General features: G+C 44.6%; 7 protein-coding genes across 7 annotated transcripts; 1 reads left to right on the top strand and 6 right to left on the bottom strand.

Annotated features, from left to right (window-relative positions):
- Positions 1-248: 248 nt before the first annotated feature.
- Positions 249-3,636, top strand: spt16 (chromatin-remodeling protein SPT16; the record flags this gene model as incomplete). Its single annotated transcript, XM_057226455.1, has 6 exons — positions 249-428; positions 517-601; positions 659-780; positions 845-997; positions 1,056-3,086; positions 3,142-3,636. The coding sequence occupies 6 exons, from the start codon at positions 249-251 to the stop codon at positions 3,634-3,636; spliced, it is 3,066 nt and encodes a 1,021-aa protein (XP_057090471.1).
- Positions 3,637-4,049: 413 nt separating this feature from the next.
- N7447_002179 (zinc metalloprotease) lies at positions 4,050-5,039 on the bottom strand (the record flags this gene model as incomplete). Its single annotated transcript, XM_057226454.1, has 1 exon — positions 4,050-5,039. The coding sequence occupies one exon, from the start codon at positions 5,037-5,039 to the stop codon at positions 4,050-4,052; it is 990 nt and encodes a 329-aa protein (XP_057090470.1).
- A 313-nt stretch (positions 5,040-5,352) lies between these two features.
- On the bottom strand, positions 5,353-6,820 carry N7447_002178 (CDC50/LEM3 family protein; the record flags this gene model as incomplete). The annotated part of the gene is made up of 6 exons (XM_057226453.1): positions 5,353-5,437; positions 5,495-5,657; positions 5,704-6,436; positions 6,497-6,593; positions 6,642-6,678; positions 6,730-6,820. The coding sequence occupies 6 exons, from the start codon at positions 6,818-6,820 to the stop codon at positions 5,353-5,355; spliced, it is 1,206 nt and encodes a 401-aa protein (XP_057090469.1).
- An 886-nt stretch (positions 6,821-7,706) lies between these two features.
- On the bottom strand, positions 7,707-8,863 carry N7447_002177 (SWIRM domain-containing protein; the record flags this gene model as incomplete). Its single annotated transcript, XM_057226452.1, has 2 exons — positions 7,707-8,501; positions 8,549-8,863. 2 exons carry the CDS (start codon positions 8,861-8,863, stop codon positions 7,707-7,709), a joined length of 1,110 nt encoding a protein of 369 aa, XP_057090468.1.
- Positions 8,864-13,232: 4,369 nt separating this feature from the next.
- On the bottom strand, positions 13,233-15,487 carry N7447_002176 (HAT dimerization; the record flags this gene model as incomplete). Its single annotated transcript, XM_057226451.1, has 4 exons — positions 13,233-13,781; positions 13,806-14,035; positions 15,348-15,420; positions 15,473-15,487. The coding sequence occupies 4 exons, from the start codon at positions 15,485-15,487 to the stop codon at positions 13,233-13,235; spliced, it is 867 nt and encodes a 288-aa protein (XP_057090467.1).
- Positions 15,488-15,560: 73 nt separating this feature from the next.
- Positions 15,561-16,269, bottom strand: N7447_002175 (uncharacterized protein; the record flags this gene model as incomplete). Its single annotated transcript, XM_057226450.1, has 3 exons — positions 15,561-15,713; positions 15,746-15,908; positions 16,193-16,269. The coding sequence occupies 3 exons, from the start codon at positions 16,267-16,269 to the stop codon at positions 15,561-15,563; spliced, it is 393 nt and encodes a 130-aa protein (XP_057090466.1).
- Positions 16,270-17,044: 775 nt separating this feature from the next.
- On the bottom strand, positions 17,045-17,305 carry N7447_002174 (HAT dimerization; the record flags this gene model as incomplete). The annotated part of the gene is made up of 2 exons (XM_057226449.1): positions 17,045-17,181; positions 17,227-17,305. The coding sequence occupies 2 exons, from the start codon at positions 17,303-17,305 to the stop codon at positions 17,045-17,047; spliced, it is 216 nt and encodes a 71-aa protein (XP_057090465.1).
- Positions 17,306-23,341: the final 6,036 nt, after the last annotated feature.

Below are 23,341 nucleotides of genomic sequence, written 5' to 3'. Positions count from 1 at the left end.
TTTCCCCTAAGCCGTCCCTTTCTATCTTTGTCTTTTTTGCCACGACCTCAGCTCTATCGGTGCCTTGTCTCTCATCATTGCAGCTGTCGCGTTGATGCTACCTTCATTTCCCATCTACTTTCTTCTTCATCCTCAACAAATTTAACACCGGATAGACCTGCAATAGCTCCTGTGCTCCTGCACCGAGCTCTCTTGCCATCAACCTAGTCTCTGACTGCGGCATACCTTGCTCGCATCAGGCCACCACTATGGCTGAAGAGATTTCAATTGACAAGAGCAACTTTTTCAATCGCCTGTCTGGTTTCTATGCGTCATGGAAGGCGGACAAGCGGTCGGGCAATGCCCTCTTTGGCAATGTCGGCTCCATGGTCATTCTGATGGGCAAGACCGACGAGGAGAACTCATTCCAGAAGAACAACGCGATGCATGTATGTGGATCATCTTTCAACGTCCTATCCTTCTCCCATAGAGGCCGATGAGCTTCATGACGTCGTTACTAATTGAACCTGTTCTTAGTTCTGGCTTCTCGGCTATGAATTCCCAGCGACACTGTTTGTTCTCACAACTGAAGCGATTTACGTGGTCACTACGGCCAAGAAAGGTGAGTGTCAACGAACGGAATTTTGCGCTCTGCATAGCTGATTAAATCAAATCAAAGCGAAACACCTCGAGCCACTGAAAGAAGGAAAGATTCCCGTCGAGATTCTGGTCACTAGCAAAGATCCAGAATCAAAGACCAAAGCGTTTGAGAAATGCTTGGACGTTATCAAGGGCGCAGGGGTAAGCTAAAATGCCATTTGAATCACCGGTTTGATTTACCTTCCACTAACTACCGTAACCGCAGAACAAAGTTGGCACCTTGCCCAAGAACACAGCTTCGGGGCCCTTCGCAGATGAATGGAAACGCGCATTTGCGGAAATATCGAAAGAAGTGGAGGAAGTCGATATAGCACCTGCACTCTCGGCGGCTTTTGCAATCAAGGATTCCGATGAATTGGTTGGTTTATCTATGACAGCGTATTTAACAAGTGGTGTTTGCTGATATTGCCTCGTAGGTCTCAATCCGCAATGCTTCCAGAGCTTGCAGTGGCCTTATGTCAGAATACTTCGTCGATGAGATGTCACGTTTGCTCGATGAAGAAAAAAAGATGACGCACAAGGCCCTCGCTGCAAAAGTTGATGCAAAGATTGACGATGGGAAGTTTTTCAATAAGCTGGCGCGGTTACCCTCGGAATTCGATTCTCAGCAAATCGACTGGGCCTACGGGCCTGTAATTCAAAGTGGAGGCGCCTACGATCTCAAACTCACAGCGACTCCCGACAGTAAAAACCTTGAACCCGGCATCATTCTGTCCAGCTTTGGAATCAGATACAAGACTTACAGCTCTCTCATTGGCCGTACTTATTTGGTTGACCCAACCAAATCACAAGAAGCAAACTATGCCCTATTGCTGAGCCTCCATGAAGCAACCATGAAAGAGGTTCGCGATGGTGTGGTCGCCAAGGACGTTTACAACAAGGCACTAAGCCTCGTTCGGTCCAAGAAGCCTGAGCTGGAGGGACACTTTGTCAAGAACGTTGGCGCAGGGATTGGAATCGAGCTCCGAGATGCCAATATGGTCCTCAATGCCAAGAACAACCGCGTCTTGAAAAATGGCATGACACTGTCTATCACGATCGGGTTGACCGATGTGAAAGATCCAGACTCGAAGAATGCCAAGAATGGTGGCTATTCTATGGTCATCACCGATACAGTTCGTGTCGGGGAAAATGGACCTCACATTTTTACCAAAGACGCTGGTATTGACATGGATTCGATCTCATTCTATTTCGGAGATGAGGAAGAGCCCGAGAAGCCTGTGAAGCAGAAAAAGGAGGCAAAGTCTAGCGCGGCTGCTGGCAGAAACGTCACAAGAACCAAACTTCGTGCTGAAAGACCAACTCAGGTCAATGAGGGAGCTGAAGCCCGTCGCCGAGAGCATCAGAAAGAACTGGCTGCGAAGAAGACAAAGGAAGGCTTGGAGCGGTTCACCGGTACTACTGGAGACGACAATGGGGTGGCACAGAAGAAATTCAAGCGCTTTGAGTCTTACAAGCGAGATAACCAACTCCCCGCTAAGGTCAAAGACCTTACAGTTTACGTTGACCTCAAGACTTCCACCGTGATTGTGCCTATCATGGGTCGACCGGTTCCCTTCCATATCAACACCATAAAGAACGCCAGCAAAAGCGACGAAGGAGAATACGCCTACCTACGAATCAACTTCCTGTCTCCAGGTCAAGGTGTGGGCCGAAAGGATGACCAGCCCTTTGAGGATTTGTCAGCTCATTTCGTTCGCAACCTCACCCTCCGGTCCAAGGATAACGACCGACTTGCACGAGTTGCCCAAGATATCACTGAACTTCGTAAGACAGCCTTGAGACGAGAGCAAGAGAAAAAGGAATTGGAAGATGTTGTTGAGCAAGATAAACTGGTTGAAATTAGAAACCGACGTCCAGTGAAACTCCCTGACGTCTACCTCCGACCTCCTTTGGATGGAAAGCGTGTTCCGGGAGAAGTCGAGATTCATCAGAATGGTCTTCGGTACCTCTCGCCCTTCCGCAATGAGCATGTTGATGTGCTCTTCAGCAACGTGAAGCATCTGTTCTTCCAACCGTGTGCCCACGAATTGATCGTTCTGATCCATGTGCATCTCAAGACGCCCATCATGATTGGAAAACGAAAGACAAAGGATATCCAATTCTATCGTGAGGCTACCGAAATGCAATTTGATGAAACTGGAAACCGTCGACGCAAACACCGCTACGGAGACGAGGAAGAATTTGAGGCTGAACAAGAGGAAAGGCGGCGAAGGGCTGCATTGGACCGTGAGTTCAAGGCCTTTGCCGAGAAGATTGCGGACGCTGGCAAGGACGAGGGTGTCGATGTCGATATCCCATTCAGAGAAATTGGGTTTACCGGTGTTCCAAACCGGTCCAATGTCTTGATTCAACCGACCACAGATGCCCTAGTTCAGCTCACTGAACCTCCTTTCACGACCGTCACGTTGAACGAAATTGAGATTGCCCATTTGGAGAGAGTTCAGGTAATGTTTTCACTTGCTACTATTTTGTGAGTCTAGTTTACTAATTCGTGCGCAGTTTGGACTCAAAAACTTCGACATGGTCTTCGTTTTCAAGGATTTCCGCCGGACTCCTGTTCATATCAACACGATTCCTGTTGAAGCACTTGAGGGCGTTAAGGACTGGCTTGATTCTGTTGATATTGCGTTCACCGAAGGTCCGCTCAACCTAAATTGGACCACTATCATGAAAACAGTTGTCAGCGATCCATACGGCTTCTTTGCCGATGGCGGGTGGTCTTTCCTATCCGCCGAGTCAGATTCCGAAAATGGTTCAGATGAGGAAGAGGAGTCGGCTTTCGAGTTGTCCGATTCGGAGCTTGCAGCTGGAGATGAGAGTTCCGAGGAAGATAGTGAATTCGATGATGACGCGAGTGCCGATGCCAGCGAGGAAGACTTCAGCGGCGACGAGGAGAGTGGTGAGGACTGGGACGAACTGGAGGAAAAGGCGAAACGTAAAGACAAGGAGACTGGTCATGAAGACAACGATCGCGGGATCAAACGCAAGCGCTAATCAACATTCTGTTCCCGCTTGGACATCGAACGACCTTTTTTTTCTTGCCTCGTTGCAATTTGTGTTCCAATCTATGGACAAGTTGGGCTAGGCCTTGCATCTCTTGATTGGCCTTTCAAATGCTTGTACAATTTGACTCGGAGCCACGGTGAGTTGGGAATCAGCACAAGACACATTTTAATCCGGGGTGGGGGGGGAATAGTCTCTTTAACGTCTCTTAAATGTACTCTATCCAAATATTCACACATGATATTCGTTCAAAGGGTCTTTAGATGGTAGCATCACTCTACATCGTAGTAATCAACTAGGTTAACATGGCTGATTTACTTCTGACCCTCTCCTGTATGTACATGTGGCTCCGAATGGACTTCATACAGAGCTCGCATTGAACTTGTTGTCAATCTCTTTCCGCGCTATTTCCCTTCGCGCATGGATATCCACATGCTCCGCATGCGCTCCCCTTGTCCGGGCGTGAAGCGCTCATAACATACATCAGATGAATAATCCATGAAGTCATGGACTGCGTCCAGTCCAGGGGACTCCGGACACGAATCTTTCTGTGCTGGACATCCATCTGTCGGGGTGGACTGCTGTGGCGTGTCACTTATGTAGTCCCCAGGGTTATCTGTTGAGCAAGATCCCCCTTGGAATGTGTGCAAAAGGCCATTCCAGTGTCCAATCTCGTGAATGGCAGTTCCACCTCGATTGTAGAGATCCAAGGAGCCACCGGGCATTGTTTTGGCCAAAATATTGCAGCCATCCTTGACATAGTGAGAAGATGGGCTACTGGCATTGACACTAGGATCAGGCAAGGTGCAGAACCCAAGAACGCTTGATGCCAGGTCAGTGTTGGTGACTGCACCCCTGTGCCCGAAAGCGCGTCCTGCTTGTCCAGGAGAGGCCTGGAGATTGGTTTGGAAGTAAACGTTCAATGTTCGGTAGCTCCCTTTGCGAAGGGTCCTTTTCATTGCCATATCATCCGAATTACTCGCCCACGTATCATTGGTATGACGAGTCACACCTTGTAATCGATAGGAGATGCCAGAGTCAGCATAGGATCGTTGTAGAATGGAGAACTGTAGGTAAAATGAATTAGCACTAAGATGCGCGTCGAAAAAGAAGCAACTGACTTGAGAATTAATCATGTCTTCGGTGACTTCAGTGGACTCTGACTTGCTGCTGATGATATGGAACCAGGTCTCGATCTCGATCGGAGCCTGCCGGGCCTGTGAACCAGCAGGGTTGGCTTCATCCGACTTGAGACGGCCTACTTCATGCAAGAAACCTGCACTGGGGTCTTCAGTAGCACAGGCGCCTCTTTTCTGAAGGGCAAAGGGGCTGCACCGACCCTGCAGAAAAAGGGTGACAAGAACCACGAGTTGGAAAAATGAGTGGCGGACCATGGTGTTAAGAAGCCCTGGTTTCGGTTCCCCTTCACACCTGTTTCAAAAGAGAGAAAAACAAAACAAAAGGAGTGGACTTAGAGTCAAGAAAAGAACCATCGGTCTCGAGATTGACCAGTATGGGGTATCATATAACCTGTCAAATTCCATAAAGAATGTTGCGTCATGCGGGAATGTCTTGAGCAAGGGGTAGCATGTTAAAAAGGATCGGAGAAGATAAAACGATTGGTATGTCAAAGATTCGAGGATGAGGTCATTGAACACAATTATTTACAGGGCATATTGAAACAGAAAACGCCAAAAAAAAGGTATCTTAGGGGGCATTATCCCGTCCCGTAGCGATAGCAGTGGTCGGTTGATTTGAATCCCAAGTAAGATAGGTGTGGTCACCAAGTTTTCTGGTAAAGAGGTTAGCCATGTTTAGAGCTATATTCAAAGGATATCATAGATCATACCTCGGACGCACCAAGTGTGCGACAGTAAACAGAGCCCCGAGAACGACGCAGATTCCACCAACAACTACATAGGCGATTCCCATGAAGGGATTCTTGCCTCCAAGCACTGTTCGAGTAGAGATCAAGATCGACTTGGTTCCATCATATTCAGTGACATTGAAGCCTAAAAGATTAGTAAGTGCAGACAAGAGGTGGTAGTAAACACATACGATCAACAATATCAATGGTATATGTTGCAGCAGGCATGCCATGGGTATCGTTACGGCGGGAAAGCTTGCTGAACGATGGCAAACCAGCCGTTCTCATCCAAACCATGAAAGCTTCATTTTCATGTAAATTGGGAAACTCTTTATAGGCGCCGTTCTCGGTCGCCCAGACCCAATTTGGGGGTGGCTGCATTTCCTCCAACTTATACTTTGTCTTCTTGATGAGTTCCTTGTCACTGTCCCACGCAATGCCTTTATCGGTCATCTCGTAGAATTGCTTTCCACCTTTTTCGTTCCCGGATGCAATCGGATCTCGGAATTGGGGCATCCCAATGGTGTCGTTGAAGAATGAGTTGGCAATCAGTCCACATGGATAGTATACCTTCTCAGCCGTGGTATTGACCGCTAATGGGTCACACGTGCCACCCTTGATCGTATGGTAGGAGACAGCGTCTCCTTTCAGCTGATTCAAATCGAGCGACTGAACATATCGGCGGTGGTTTTGATAAAAGTTGGTGAGGCGATAGTACATGAAAACCGGTGCTGGAAGCTCGTTCGGAACCTCGAAAACAAGAGTACAAATAGTGGGTCCAGACTCATTGACGGACTTGCGCCAGAGGGGTGTCGATATGGACTCGGAAGATTTGAAAGTCGCCGAATAATGAGGAACGGAACCATAGTGCTCGGTCGGTGCCTGTTCGGCGCAGTCGGAGTAATCGATGGAAATTTCTTGGACCTAGATCACACAGCTCGTCAGAGATGTTCTGTCAGGATAAAGGTATGAAATTAGGCATACTAGAGAGCTTGCCCAGAGGAGAACACCGCCAATTGGCGCAAAGATAACGCCCACGATGAAAAACAGAGGTAGAACGCTTTTAGGGGTTAAGATTGGTCTGGAAGGTTAGCACGGTCCAGGGGCAGTACAGGAATATCAAGCTCACTGCCACGCTTTCAATCTTTGCTGGCGGAAAGCAGTATCTGGTAACAAGTTAGTTGGTGACAAAGGGTTGATGAGATCGCGAGACCTACTGGCTGGTCGACGAGACTTTGGCTTCTTGTCGCCATCCCTTGCACGCTCCTGTTCCTCGATGGACTCGGCACGAGTCACCTCCTGAGACATGGCTGACCAAGATGATTTCAAATAGGAAATTTGATGGTCAATATTTGGAGTGAAGGGAAAGATGATACAAGAAGGGGGGGATACGTCAAAAAAAGGTGGCGCCGGGCTGCCGGATGATTACGATTGCGCCCCACCGCTTTATCTTTGGTGTTTAAATTAGAAACAATACTTTGAATATATCAATATATCAATTGAATATTTTATTTATTTGGTTTATATTGGTTTATATTGTGATCTTTAATGTATTTTTATCAATTTCATGTTTCATTGTGTAGGGAATCCATATCTGGTCAGGGTATCAAGCCTTATCCTATGTGCTATTCTGAAAAGAACGATCAAGCAATAAAATTCAATCGCAATAGAGAAAACACCAGTGGCTAACCAAGCCTGCCATTCTAGACCAAAGCGAAACTGAAGTGAAGCACCCAAACGCCATAACCAAAGTTGGAAAGAATCAAATGCCCATGGGATCTGTCTGTATGCAAAAAGTATCAAAAAATAAAAAAATAAAAAAATAAAAAAAAATAAAAAAATCAAAAGCCAAGGGGGGAATCTCAAAAAGAAAAGAATGTGTCATAAGGAGTCGTAAAAAGCGAAATAACAACTGGAAAAAAGAAACCGAAAAGCCAAGAAGTAATATGGGTTCGCGGGAACACACCCATACATTTGTCTTGATGCAGAGAGCTGAGAGCACTCAAATGGGAATTAATAATCGAGGGCTGTATTGCACAGTGGTAGACATTGGGGTGCAGGGGGGGGGGGGGGGGGGGGGGTCAGTCATTGGAAACGGTGCCTTTAATGGCTCAGCCTGTAATGGAAGCAACACACAACTGTGAATTGGTGGTATCGTTGTCCACGAGTACCATCAAACACGTAGCCTGCGATATCATGCTAGGTATTGATGGAAATATTCAGCTTTAAACCAACCCACACGTTCGTAAGCGGTCCAAAGTTTGCTGGCTTTATTGACATCAATCTTGCAAGCCTGTTGAGCATCCGTCTTGCGGAACTCTTTGCCAACACCAAGAGCTCGGACCCGAGCTTCAAAAATTCGACGCTTGCTGCATAGATAGGTCGCACATGAAAGTCTCAGAGTGGAGGCAAGATTGAGCTCGGCGGGACTGAGAAGATTTCTGTCCGGGTCATTGCTCAAATCCAACATCTGCCCCTTCCAATCGGCCTTCAATGCTTTAGCATTACTGCCTAGGGTTTCTGCCGGGGGCGAGTAGTCCTTGAGTGCGTGATAATCGGTGTCATCACGATTCGTACCCAAGACACGCGGTTTGGTAAGTGGGGTTTGGGGGGGATCAAAGTTGTCAAACACCTGTTGCTTGGGGGTGGATTTAGGGGTGCGTTTGACCCGGGTTCGCTGCACGCGCGGCTGTGTGCCCAATCTTTTCGCGGGAGCGGGAGCAATCTTCTTCAACTTGGGTTCGTAATCTCCTGGGCGATAGCGGTTCATCATGACCATCTGGCGCTCCAGCGTCTCCCGTTCCTCTCGAGCCCAAGCAGCCGGGTTGCGATTGTACTGGGTCGAAACGATAGGAACACAGGAGAGTGCCAAGAGATATTCATCTCGTGTGGGTTTGTTCAACTTATTGCGAAACATTGCCATATGAGAATTCATGTGCTCTTCCACAAGTGCCTCTGCAGATGGAGGGTGAACGGGGCCGAACAGCGGCTCATCCGTAGCAACGTCAGTAACGGAATCCTGGGGGGGAAAAGGACGGGGTCCCTGGGGGATCCCAAATCCCTTTCAATTTGGTCCGAGGCGTGGGCATTGCTCTTCTTGTTCCCCGTATAGGGAGTCACGGGTGGTGATGGGAGATCCATCTCTGACTGTGTCCGTTTTCGATCAGCTGAGATGGGTGGAAGCTGTATGTCACGAGCTGAGGAATCTCGAGGCTTTGTAAAAGGTGAAAGTGAGACAGAAAAGCTCTCGAGAGGTTTGGTCTCTGGGGGCGACATAAGGCTAGAAACGGATGGGAGACGATGCATAGTGCTCGGCTGTTTGGCTGGCTGCCAACCAGCAGATGAAGTCATTCCAGGTTAAATACCGTTTGAGCCGGTGATTGGCAATAAGAGGTTAAAAGTAGTCAATGGTGTCAATGGTGTCCAGGGCTAAAGTTTCCGAAAAGAGAGGGGGGATGAATACACCAGGCAGAGTGGGAAGATGGATGGCGAAAGCTGAGCGAGTGTTTATGGAACTCAATGGAAGTTGAATCACCTGGGGTGATTTGTCAGGTCCTCTTTGTCTTGAGTGGCGATAAGCCAATACCTAAGTCTCGGCGTTAAGGCTCCAATGGCCGAATGAGTCAATTTGATTAAGAGGATAATGGTCCATGGAAATTGAAAGGGTGAGAGAGAGAGGGGGGGAGAGAAAGAGAAAGAAAAGAACTGTGAGTCAGTATGTGATAAACTGCGGGGTGGCGCTTATGGGAGATTCCGAGTTTCTCCAGGCTCATGAGACCAGACTACCTGACTGTAAAAGGGTTAGTTGGGACATCAGAGCGCAAAAGGGGATCTGAGGGGGAGGGGAAGGGGGGGGGGATATGTTTGGGCGTTGGAAACCAGCTGATCTCATCATTTGGTTCCCAAAGGGTTTCCAAGGTTACTTACTCCGGTATAATTGGAAAAAAAAAAAAGTATCAGTATTTTGGGGAGTATTTTGAAATATTTTTCTAAACATTTAATTTATACATGTACCTACTAATATATGTACTATTTATGTAGACCCGATATCAGGTATAAATTTGTAAATTTCACGTTGTAACCTTTCCTCGTGTGACAGACACCTAATAAGATCAGCCGCAGGAGGGGCGAACCAATCATCTTATGGCACTGACCCCTGTCCCATGTGATCTATTGGTGTAGATCCTTATCTTTGATTTGCTCTCTCTCTCTTTGATTTTGCTTTTCTGTTACAAACTATTTTTGGTATAATCAACTCGCATTGACCAATAATACTTGGGGTGACTTGGGTCTGACTCATCGGAACCTTGAGTCATAGAATGGCTGCCTGCGCTAGGCGCCTAGACTATTTCCATGAAAGTGATGTCATGATACACCTGCAATCCCAAGAGCCGCTCTTGTGATTTGCATTAGCAGCCAGACATTCCTTCTATGGAGCCAGGGACAAGGCATTCATTCCCTCTTGGAGCCATTTGAATACAGTCAACTTTGTGGGAATCGACCCCACCTTTTTTGTAAACTTGAAAGAAAACAGTTAATTCAGCCACAGAAGCGAGGAGGGGAGGGATTAGGAGGAAGAAGCGTATTTATAGGATCCGGCTTCGAATTCTGTAGATTATATAAGTACACAAGGTGTCCTGTTTCGAGCTAAACCTAATTTTTGCCTGAAAGTTCAAGTCCCGTTTTCCTGATAAAAGTTCTGCTAACATTTCCGCCACGCCATATTTCTTCTGCCGTATGTATATTCTGCCCCCACCCTTTCAAGTCTATTTTACATAGTAGAAAAACATACATTTTGATTAAGAAAAATCGTATATTTTGCGTGATTACTATCTTAATACTTTACAGTTCATTATGGGATTCCATAATGAACCCTAAATGGCGGAAACTCCCTTATTTCAATGGTAGATAAGATAGTACAATAACCTCACTGTGATATGCTCTGTCCGGAATTCCTTATCGTGTGGCGGACTCCTGGTCTTCTTTATATCACAGTCTGTCATATGACGTGACGACATGGCATAAGAGTTAGGTATATTCAAATTCTCCAGCCCATACTGTATATGCGTGGTTATTCACCATGACGAGGTCTAGATCGTGCCAGACTTATAACCCCACGTAGAAATCAGGCCGCTACTACTGATGGGTTACATATGATCATAAAAACAATCATGACCTCCAATTGTTACTGCAGCGGTGTATAAACTAGGCCCTAGGATCCTCAAGGGACGATAATGAGGAAGTTCACATAATTTTATCGGGCATTCGACACGGTCACGTGGTATTAGTGTGCCTTCTACCATTCCGTATCACTAATTTCTCGTCCTTTCAATGAAAGCCGTGTGTAAGTAATTTTGTAGAATCAGCTTTTATTAGCTAACTGTCGGCCGAGGTAAAAACCCAGTGGGAAAAAACTCTATACAACGACAGAAAGCCCCAACCTCCGCTCTGCTATCGAACATGTTGGTTTCATAGTTCAGATACCGCTCAAAACACGCTGGTCAATAGCACATATCTCATTAATTTTCATATAAGTTTCTCCGTTTTTCTCCGTTCGTTTTAATATCATTTCGTATACCGATCAAACACTAGTAGGCTAGCAATTGAACGTAGTCCAGCCAGATTGACTTATGCACTCCTGGTCGAATTGCTGGAGATCCGTACTGTTGTACGCAGTACAGTAGTCTTCAGATTTTTTCACACAGTAACACATATCACTGTCAACGTCGTTACATATTTGTAATGTTCTTTCATAATCACCATTGACAGATCCACCGGCCTTCTTGCACCTTTGACCGCCTATACATCTTGATCATCCTACTTATTATACTGATAATACTACTATTAATTTGATTTAAGGTAGGCTTCCGCAAAGCCCAACCCACAATGGGCCGAGGGTCGAACCTTTGGACCCAAAGCCTAACACCCGGGGGCCCGGCCTATCGTGGACCCCCATTAGAATTTAGGCCCCCACGAAAGCCCACGATTTCATTTAGACTGCGACATCGCCCATGGACGGGCGGGTGGGCATTGCCCACGGGCCTTATGTAAGCGGGAAATGGGCCCTATGGAGAGGCCCATGGACGGGCCCTACCCTTAGGGCCCACGGGCCTTGGGCGTCGTGGACGCCCGTGGGCCTTTTTAGTAAGCAGAATTTCTTGACCTCGTGACCTGCATTATTTGTGCATTTTTTTCTCTGTATTTTAAGTAATTTAATTATATGTATAATGACATGATACTACTATCAATTTTCTGACCGAGGTCAGAAATGAGCTTTGAAAGCCTTTATACAATAACTTAACACACTACCACTTTTTTAACCGGGGTCAGAAATGAGCTTTAGAAGCCTTTATATAATGACTTAGGCATTTATTATAGTCATACATTCACACTAATACGATATAAATTGATCATCATTAGGTTTACCACGCTTCCTTACTTCTCTTAAACTAGGGCGCCTTTAAGTGCCACCCTTATCTCCATAATGAGGGAGATAAGGACTACTCTTATCTTCGCTATCGACTAGCTCACTTCTCTGTCGCTTCCGCGTACTTAGCACTATAGAAGGACGAGGAAGCTAACTCTCCATTATAAACTCGTGCTCGATTAGTCTAATAGGATCATTATCCTTAGAATCCTCACTATCGCTGATTAGTTTAGGCATATTAGTGGTAAGCTCAGCCTCTCTCTATTCGTCTACTTCTTATATAGAATCTAAGGACGTATCCTTATTAGGTAGTTCTTCTATTTTAATGTCGAACTAGGTTTTATACCGGAATATCATGATATCCTAGACTAGACTGCGACAATGCCCATTAAAGTGGAGACATTTTTAGCGTCGCCAAGACATATGCGGGCACTCTTGGCAAAGTGGATATTGCCAAGAACTAGTTATGTACATAAAATAGCCTAATAGGGCAATTCCTGCATTAATTTTGCATAATGGTGGGCGATGGGCGTTAGATTTCAAAAGGCCCACGGGCCGTGGACACTTCCTAGTGCCCATGGACGGGCGATGTCGCAGTCTAATAGTGAATATAACGTACGCTTTTTAAGGTATCTAGTAAGTTTATGCTCTAATATTAATAAATTAAAGTAGATGTGAGGTAGGAGGTTAAGGAGGGCGTCTAGGTCACTTATACTAGCTAAGTGACGCTTAGGGGGTTACTCTTCTCGTAGGGACTATATCTAAGTGTGTCTTTAAGCGTAAGGAGCTATAAACTAGCGAAGCGTTTCCTTATACTAATCACTCCGGTTTATGTCGTTCTCCGACGTACCCTACCCCACGCCTTACTTAAGAAGAAGTGAAGCTTATGCTAGTAGACTGCGACATCGCCCATGGACGGGCGGGTGGGCAGTGCCCACGGGCCTTATGTAAGCGGGCGATGGGCACTATCCATACGCCCATGGACGGGCCCTACCCTTAGGGCCCATTGTCCATGGACACCGTGGGCGCCCATGGGCCTTTTTAGTAAGCAGAATTTCTTGACCTCGTGACCTGCATTATTTGTGCATTTTTTCTCTCTGTATTTTTGAGTAATTCGATTACATGTACAATGACTTGATACTACTGTCAATTTTCTGACCGAGGTCAGAAATGAGCTTTAGAAGCCTTTATACAATAACTTGATACATTGTCACTTTTTTGACCGGGGTCAGAAATGAGCCTTAGAAGCCTTTGCATAATGACTTAGGTATTCATTATATTCATACATTCACACTAATACGATATAAATTGATCATTATTGGGTTTGCCACGCTTCCTTGCTTCTCTTAAACCAGGGCGCTTTTGAGTGCTACCCTTATCTCCATAATGAGGGAGATGAGGACTACTCTCATCTTCGCTGTCGACTAGCTCACTTCTCTGTCGCTTCCGCGTACTTAGCACTATAGAAGGACGAGGAAGCTGACTCTCCATTATAAACTCATGCTCGATCAGTCCAACAGGATCATTATCCTCGGAATCCTCACTATCGCTGATTGGTTTAGGCATGTTAGTGGTAAGCTCAGCCTCTCTCTGTTCGTCTGCTTCTTGCATTGAATCCAAGGACGTATCCTCATCGGGTAGTTCTTCTATTTTAATGTCGAACTGGGTTTTACACCGGAACATCATGATATCCTGGACTGTCTTCGCACTCAGCCGCCCACGTCGGTAGTGGCAGACATCCCGTGCTGAATTGAAAAGACGTTTAACTCCAGCGCCTATTACAGGAATAGAGAGAATGTCGCGAGCAACACTGGAAAGAATTAGGAATTCATTCTTATATTCCTTCCAGAATTATAAAGGATCGACCTTTCTCCTTGCTATCATAGGTATTAGTATTCCTGCTCGTAATAACAGTGAATATAACGTACGCTTTTCAAGGTATCTAGTAAGTTCGTGCTCCGACGTTAATGGATTAGAGTGGATGTAAGGCAGAAGGTCAAGGAGGGCGTCTAGGTCACTTATACTGGCTGAGTGACGCTTAGGGGGTTGCTCTTCTCGTAGGGACCGTGTCTGAGTGTGTCTTTGGGCGTAAGGAGCTATGAACTGGCGAAGCGTTTCCTTATACTGATCACTCTAGTTTATGTCGTTCTCCGATGTACCCCACGCCTTACTTAAGAAGAAGTGAAGCTTATGCTGGGGTGCAAGAATTATTCTAATCGCGTAGAGACTACCATGGATCTCTTTCGTCTTTGTGTAGTAAGAGGTAAGCTTTGCCATCCCAGCATTAAGGGCTTATAGCATCGCCTTCTTCTAAGGTATGGTTTTCGGAGTGAGTCGTGCAATCGATTCCTCGAAGTGCTTAAAGAGGGCGTTATAAATACTAAAAACATGGTGTACTGTTATCTCTTTAGTCTTTAAAAGCACTGTGGTAAAGCGATAGAACGGCTCTGTGATATATAGAAGGTAGTCGACCTACCGCCATTCTGCCTTACTGAGTTTATATTTCTGAGTCCTAATGTTATTATAGTATTTATCGTAGGGCTTACTAAGGCGTTTCGCACGACGAAGCATTAAGAAGGTAGAATTCTAGCGGGTGCGGACATCTTAGATAGGCGTAAGTTTTACTCTATTAGTCTGGAGACGGAAGAAATCATCGCGACGTTAGGGGCTTGCATTAATGAACACAGTAAGCCCTCGAATCTAGATAGTTATTAGATATATTAAGTGATAAAGAAAGTGATACACTTACCTTAATAAGGGTTTATATAATGACTTGTTCACTCTGTGAAGCACGGAGCGATCGAGCTTAGGCTTAGGCTTAGACATCTGAAACATTCCGATCTATGGTATCGTTCTGGGGATCGGCCTTCACCGATCTAAGTAGCTCGCGAAGGCTTAGCTGGATAACATGTGTAAGATAAGGGATTCGAATAACCACCGGGCTATTCGTTAGTTTAAGGGAGTTAATAGAGTCTTAAACTGCCTGTACTAAAGTTATGTTATTTAACGCGTTATCTGATGTAATCGCTAACACACGATCAGTAATATCAAGCTTCTTAAAGATCTCCATAAGTACTTCACTTAGATTCACACCAGAATGCGCCCCATCAAGTGGTTCGAAACCAAGTAGGAGCTCACGGTAATTCCAGTCTCGGTCGATAAAGTACCCTGTGATTACCATAAATGCCTACTAAAAAGGCGATATCCAGCAGTCGAGGGCGATTAAGAGCTTCGCATCTTGTGGTAAGGTAGCGAGAATTGTATGTTACTCCTCGTCGACTAATTTCTTAAGCCGGCGTTAAGCAGTGCGAGGATAGAGTAAAGTGGGTTTAGCTGGAGCCTTTTATGCCATTCGAATCAAGGAAGTAAATTGCTTCCTCTTAAGTATCCGGAAAGGGAGGTTTAGACTGGTAAGACATTCAATCTGCTCTCTTTCCCATTCATCATTCGAGAATTTTGAGTTAGAAGATAACTCTAGTGCCTAATATATAATATGTTAGTTATCTTAAAGGGTATAATCATATAAGACTTACCGGTATATGCTGCATAGTCTCCTTAATCGACTGTTGTGTAGACTTACTTTTACCACCCTTTTAGCATTTACCTGAGGCTAGATGCCGCTTAAGTGTATTGGTGCCGCTTTGCTTTGTACTTAGATGAGGCAATGTAACCCCACACGTCCGACACATGACTAAAGGTTCGCCTGTAATATGATGTGCTACCTAGTCGAAGTTCTCCCAGATATCTGATATGTGTTTTGCATCCCATCGTAGCCTTTATTGTGTCTCAGTACTGCTGCCGCGTACTGTGGTACGCCACCACTCGATAAACTTTACTTTAGACGCGGTGTTTATCGCGTCGTAGAGGATAAACTGCTTTCTCCGATCGGGGCCGACGCGTTTGAGAGAGTAATTAAGAATAGCCGGTTGAGTGAACTCGGACTCTATCAGTGAGATAGAAGTCTGTTGGCTGTTAAAGAGACTGGGATTAATATTTAGATCAAGGTTGGGATCAAATATATCGGCGACGTAGGAGAGGTCTGGTTGGGAGCTCGGAGGAAGTGAAGAAGGCCCTGCGGTATAGGCACTAGGTTAGGACATGGTTAATGTGATGTAAGGGATAATATAACGACTATAGGAGAGTGAGTGATCTGAACTTATAATAGGTAACTTGCGACCGTGTGAAACGAGGATCACTAGTAAAAGGGGTGCTTTGTATAGATCTGATAGATCGTAAATTGAGTGTAGACCCACTATATGTTATAAGCTGATTGGCTATAAGTGTCTTTATCCATGGGCATGCCCGTGGGCACGCCCGTGGGCACGCCCATGGGAACATACCTAAACGCCCATCTTGAGTTATAATCGAAGGATTTAAAACTCCCAGAATAATAACATAAGTCTTTGAGTGATATAATTGACAGAATTTAGTGATATAAGCTTATAAAATAAGAATTATACTAATTATCTTTCGATCTACCTATAAGAAATATACCAGAGTGAGAGATAAAGTAGAATCCATAAGTAGTATTTTACTTATGGAAAATGCCAGACATGTACCACTGACTTGAATATATATCTTTAAGCTGTTACAGTATGATTTGATAAGTTAATAAAAATACCACACAACATGATGTATTTCGATTAAAATTTTACTCCAATTCGTATCATATATATACTAGTTTCTCATATACATAGATATTTCAGTAAAATTTATAGATGTTGTAGATTAAAACTGCCATTTTACATGGAGTTGGCAAAACAGGTGTAAATAACAGTTATTTATTATGCAAAGTCAGCGAGTTATACGTCCATTTTGGGTGACTTTATGCAATGGTGGGCATCGTGGGCATGCCCGCCGTGGGCATGCCCGTGGGCCTTGGGCGTTATGGACGGGCACTCGAAAATCCAAATAGCCCAAGGCCCACCGTGGACGGGCCTTGGGCACCTCCTAGGTGCCCATGGACGGGCGATGCCGCAGTCTATATGCTAGGGTATAAGAATTATTCTAATCGCGTAGAGACTATTATAGCTCTCTTTCGTCTTTATGTAGTAAGAGGTAAGCTTTACCATCCTAGCATTAAGGGCTTATAGCATCGCCTTCTTCTAAGGTATAGTTTTCGGAGTAAGTCGTGTAATCGATTCCTCGAAGTGCTCGAAGAGGGCGTTATAAATACTAAAAACATGATATACCGTTATCTCTTTAGTCTTTAAAAGCACTATGGTAAAGCGGTAGAACGGCTCTGTGATATATAGAAGGTAGTCGACCTACCGCCATTCTGCCTTACTAAGTTTATATTTCTGAGTCCTAATGTTATTATAGTATTTATTATAGGGCTTACTAAGGCGTTTCGCACGATAAAGCATTAAGAAGGTAGAATTCTAGCGTGTGCGGACATCTTAGATAGGCGTAAGTTTTACTCTATTAGTCTAGAGACGGAAGAAATCATCGCGACGTTAGGGGCTTATATTAATAAACATAGTAAGCCCTCGAATCTAGATATTTATTAGATATATTAAGTAATAAATAAAGTGATACACTTACCTTAATAAGGGTTTATATAATGACTTATTCACTCTATGAAGCACGGAGCGATCGAGCTTAGGCTTAGGCTTAGATATTAGAAATATTCCGATCTATAGTATCGTTCTGGGGATCGGCCTTCACCGATCTAAGTAGCTCGCGAAGGCTTAGCTGGATAATATATATAAGATAAGGGATTCGAATAACCACCGGGCTATTCGGTAGTTTAAAGGAGTTAATAGAGTCTTAAACTGCCTATACTAAAGTCGTGTTATTCGACGCGTTATCCGATATAATCGCTAACACACGATCAGTAATATTAAGCTTCTTAAAGATCTCTATTATAACGGGCCAGAGCCCGGCTTGGATCACGTGAGGCACGTGCCCATAACATACATAAGCCCCCATCGCCAGTAGATAGTTACCTTTTCTCCAAGATTAATGTAAACAGCATGTTGGCCTAGCCTAATTAAATCAATAAAGCTTCAGCCCTTCACATCTATAAGCACTTCACTTAGATTCACACCAGAATGTGCCCTATTAAGTGGTTCGAAACTAAGTGGGAGCTCACGGTAATTCTAGTCTTAGTCGATAAAGTACCCTATGATCGCCATAAATACCTACTAAAAAGGCGATGTCCAGCAGTCGAGGGCGATTAAGAGCTTCGTATCTTATGGTAAGGTAGCGAGAATTATATGCTGCTCCTTATCGACTAATTTCTTAAGCTAGCGTTAAGCAGTGCGAGGATAGAGTAAAGTGGGTTTAGCTAGAGCCTTTTATGCCATTCGAATTAAGGAAGTAAATTACTTCCTCTTAAGTATCCGGAAAGGGAGGTTTAGACTAGTAAGACATTTAATCTACTCTCTTTCCCATTTATTATTCGAGAATTTTAACTTATGAGATAACTCTAGTGCCTAATATATAACGTGTTAGTTATCTTAAAGGGTATATGTAACGGATAAATATCCTTATAACATGGAGACGGAATCACCTGATCGCACCCGCATCGATCATGTATCAGGAACGAACTGCCAAGGAATAGTCACATGGCTCCCACGTGAACATGGGGACACACATAGTCCAGGATTCCCCTGAATCCCCTCTTCTTTTGGCAAGAGTTAGTCTTGGCACACACAGACAATATATCCTCGTTTCCTTCTCCAAGTCATTGTATCTTACCCGGTTGACAGGTCTTACACCTGGAAATCGTAAACCTTTACAGTATAATCATATAAGACTTACTAGTATATACTATATGGTTTCCTTAACGTATTTCACTACCGAGTCGGCCACACTACCGAGTCGGCCACACCACCGAGTCGGCCACCCCACCCAAAACGCGTCAATTAATTTTAACCCTTTATCTTCAACCACCCCCTATGCCACCAATTCGCTCCCAAACCTCTAGAAATTCAACAGAGCAAGAGGGTAGGATTCTTTTAGCCATTCAGGCTTTTAAGAATAAAGAAATCTCTTCTATTCGTGAAGTGGCGCGCCGATTTAACGTACCACGTTTAACTCTCTAAGACAGACTACGCGGTCTTTAACACCGCGCGATTTCTCGCGTAAATTCGCATAAATTAACAGAGGTTAAGGAGGAATCTCTTCGAAAATGGATTCTCTCTATGGATTCTCGTGGAGTAGCCCCCCGCCATGCTACTGTACGAGAAATGGCGAATCTTCTCCTCGAATAGCGTGGAACTACCCCGGTTCTTTCGGTCGGCGAAAATTAGGTTATAAAGTTCGTTAAAAGAAACCCTCTTCTTTTATCCCGGTTCTCGAGACGTTATAATTACGATCGCGCGAAATGCGAAGACCTAAAAATCATTCGAGAGTGGTTCGATCTTATTTAAAAAATAATCCTTTAATTTAGAATCGACCCCGATGACGTTTATAACTTCGACGAGACTAGTTTCGCGATAGGGTTAATCGCTACGGCGAAGGTGATCACGAGGAGTGAACTCTCTAGTCGGCGCTTAGTTTTATAACCTAGAAATCGTGAATGGGTGACTACTATTAAGTGTATAAATGCTTCGGGGTGGGCCCTCCCTCCGTGTGTGATTTTTAAAGGTAAAGTCTTCCTCGAATCTTAGTTCGACGGCCTTCTAGATGACTAGCGGTTTAAAGTTAGTCCGAATGGATAGACCTCCGATGAAATTAGACTTCGGTGGCTCGAAAGGCTCTTTATTCCGACGACTTCTTTACGTACGAAGGGGAGGTATCGACTTCTAGTACTCGACGGTCACGGAAGCCATTTAACCCTAAAGTTCGATAAAATATGCGAGAAAAATCATATTATACCGATCTATATGCCTCCGCACTCCTCTTATCTTTTATAGCCTCTTAATATCGGTTATTTTACGGTGTTAAAACGATCATATGGTCGGCTAGTTAAGATAAAAATGCGGAATGGGATTAACCATATCGATAAACTTAACTTCCTCGAAGCATACCCCCTCGCACGAATTAAAGCCTTTAAATCGGAGACTATTAAAAATAGCTTCGGAGTAGCTAGCTTAGTACCTTTTACACCCGACCGAGTGATCTCGAAGCTAAATATTCGTCTTCGAACACCGACCCCCCCTCCGAGCCGGGGGAGCGAATCGAGTCGGAATTTTATACTAAAAACACTAGCTACAGAGAAAGAACTACGTCGATAGGCTTCGTTAATTAAAGCTTTACTTCGTATAAGATCTCGAAGTCCGCCTAGCCCGTTAGATCGTGCATTAAACCAGCTTATGAAGGGCTTCCGTCTTATAATGTAAGGTGCTATCTTACTGGCGAAAGAAAATAAGGAATTACGCGCTGAAAATGAGAAGAAGAAGTAAAAGCGCACCCGATCTAGAAGGCATATACCTTCCGAAGAAGGCCTCTCAGTTTAAGAAGCCTCTACTTTAATTTTACAGACGGGGGAAGCAGTTAAACCACCTCCCCCCAGCGCCAATATACAGGGAGAATCGGCTATTCGGCCACGTACGCGCCCCCCCCCCCCCCCGGGGGTGTGGAATATGCAGGTTACCAGGGCATAGAAGAGAAACCTGTCCAGATAGACCGATTAGTTAGTTGAATTAATTTAATGGCGTTTTCGTTGAAATAATTGCAATTAAAATTCATAAGTTAGATTGGGTGGCCGACTCGGTGGTGTGGCCGACTCGGTAGTGAAATACGTTAATCGACTGTTATGTAGACTTACTTTTACCACCCTTTTAGCATTTACTTAAGGCTATATGCCGCTTAGGTGTGTTAGTGCCGCTTTACTTCGTACTTAGATGAGGTAATGTAGCCCCACACGTCCGACACATAACTAAAGGTTCGCCTATAATATAATATGCTACCTAGTCGAAGTTCTCCTAGATATCTAATATATATTTTATATCCTATCGTAGCCTTTATTATATCTTAGTACCGCTACCGTGTACTATGGTACGCCACCACTCGATAAACTTTACTTTAGACGCGTTATTTATCGCGTCGTAGAGGATAAACTGCTTTCTCCGATTAGGGCCGACGCGTTTAAGAGAGTAATTAAGAACAGCCGGTTAAGTAAACTCAGACTCTATTAGTGATATAGAAGTCTGTTAGCTGTTAAAGAGACTAGGATCGATGTTTAGATTAAGGTTACGATTAAATATATCGGCGACGTAGGAGAGGTCTAGTTAGGAGCTCGGAGGAAGTAAAGAAGGCCCTTCGGTATAGGCACTAGGTTAGGATATAGTTAATATAATATAAGGGATAATATAATAACTAAGGGAGAGTAAGTGATCTGAACTTATAATAGATAACTTATGACCGTGTGAAACGGGGGGGGTTATTAGTAAAAGGGGTGCTTTATATAGAGGGGATTGGTATAGAGACACCCCCTCCCTGTAATCTGACACCCCTTTCAGTAATCTGACACCCCTTTCAGTAATCTGACACCCCTCTGCCTGAAAATGCCTGATTTATGCCTTATTCCTTAGGCATCAATTCTTTCTGCCAGACTTTTTCTGGTAGTTTTGAATTCTGGTTTACATAGTAAAAAAACATGCATTTTGATCAGAAAAAAAAGCTCATTTCAATGGATTTAATGCTTTCTACTCTGACAAAAGTATCTATTCGCCACTAAACTGTTTCCTCAGTAATAGTATCCTCCATGATCTGACCACGTCCCCGACCGCGACCGCGACCGCGACCGCGACCCCGACCCTGAGCAGTATCTGTCCCCCGACCCCGACCGCGCGCGCGCCGAGGTGCACCACGAACCTGACCCCGGCTTGCTTCCCATGAAGACGGATCTCGGTGGACGGAGGAGCTCTCTTACGCTTGAGTTTAGGTTAATGGATCGGCGGAAGACTGGGTAGACTGGGAGGCCTAGGTGGCCTGGGTACTCGCGAAGTTACGTGCACCTCGGGGTCGTCCTCGACGACGTACACGAAGGGGATCCTATATAAGTAGGGATGGGTTAATTGGAGGGGTTATGTTAATACTATATAAGTGCTAATGCTGATGGTACAGATCTGGTTCGAGTTACTTCTTCTCATTATCGTACGCCTTAATGATATGAATGTAAGGAAATCCATAGGTAGTCTTTAAATTACAGTTATAGATAGGGTGGATTAGTAGCTTTCCTTCTTCCCCTTCTAGTAGATGTCTTATATAGACCTCCTTTATAAGTTAAATCGCCCGTACTAAGATCCGATTAGTCAGTAGCTGGTAAAGTAGTGGAACTTACTTTATTGGCCTCTGAATCTTCTGAGTATTAATTCTATGCTTAACCTTAGCGAACTGGAGGTTTACTGCGCGCTCGAAACTACGAAGTACGATAAGTAAATCGTTATTCGATACCTAGAGACTAAGCTTTAATAGCTAATGAGCACCCTCGGCCCGGGAGGTTATAATTTTATTTAGATGAAGGTATTACGAGGTGTAGACATAGAGGAAGCGCTCTAGATAATCGTCTAGCCACTCCTTTTATATGTACTCCAGTAATGGTTAGAAGAGGGGATCATTATACTTTTCTTTAAAGTATAACCACTGGCGCTCATACTCCTCGAATGTCGTAGCATAAACGATTCGACCCCACCGTTTTAGCATCTTTTTCCACCCCTCCTCGACCTTTTCTCGGTCCTCTTTAGCTTACTAGGCCTTAGTCTAACGCTAAGAAGAAGGCTCAGTGGATTACGTCTCCGTAGACTAATTACGATCCCGACGGGCTTATGCGAGTTAGTCGGTAAGAAGGGGACGAGTAACCTTCATAATCCTCATATTAATATGCCAGAGATAAAGCATATGCTTTATCTCTGGAAACATATTCTTAATGGCAGTGATAAGCGCTTTTTCCTTATCTGTGAGGATTATAAGGGGGTAAGGAGGGTCGATACTAAGGGATTCGTATACTTCAGCAAGGCAGCTAAGCATAACTTCGTATATCTCTTCCTTTTCGTCCCGCATAAAGGTAAAACCAGTATAGAATGTCGATCCTATCGCAGTAAAGCCCACGATATCGAGCAAAGGAAGACTATACTGATTTATCTTATACGTACAGTCTATAGAAAGGACCTAGGGGTTCATTTAGAGCATTTAAACGCTGGACTTATGCATACAGAATAAAGCGGACACATAATATTAATCGTTAACTTCGTATTTAAAAATCCAGTCACTATCCTTTAGAAGTTCCTGTAAAAGCGCCTAGATAGGTGTTCGGCCGGCGAGAAAGACCTAGTTAAGCTTTTTCCGGGCATTATAGATGTCCTAGGGAATGATAGTACTCTCGGGATCGGCCTCACGTAGCTCGGTAAGAATTTAGCGGGTTATACGTCCTTATCGAAGCGCGTTCTCGATCTTATCTTTCTTATGGGTAAGCTCTAAGGCCCGTAGGGTAGGGTGGGTCGACGGCGGCG

The sequence above is a fragment of the Penicillium robsamsonii genome (assembly GCF_028829455.1).
Source record: "Penicillium robsamsonii strain IBT 29466 chromosome Unknown utg000001l_segment0_segment0, whole genome shotgun sequence".
Taxonomy (NCBI): domain Eukaryota; kingdom Fungi; phylum Ascomycota; class Eurotiomycetes; order Eurotiales; family Aspergillaceae; genus Penicillium; species Penicillium robsamsonii.
The sequence above is the reverse complement of the archived record's forward strand: the minus strand, read 5'-3'. Positions and strand labels throughout refer to the sequence as shown.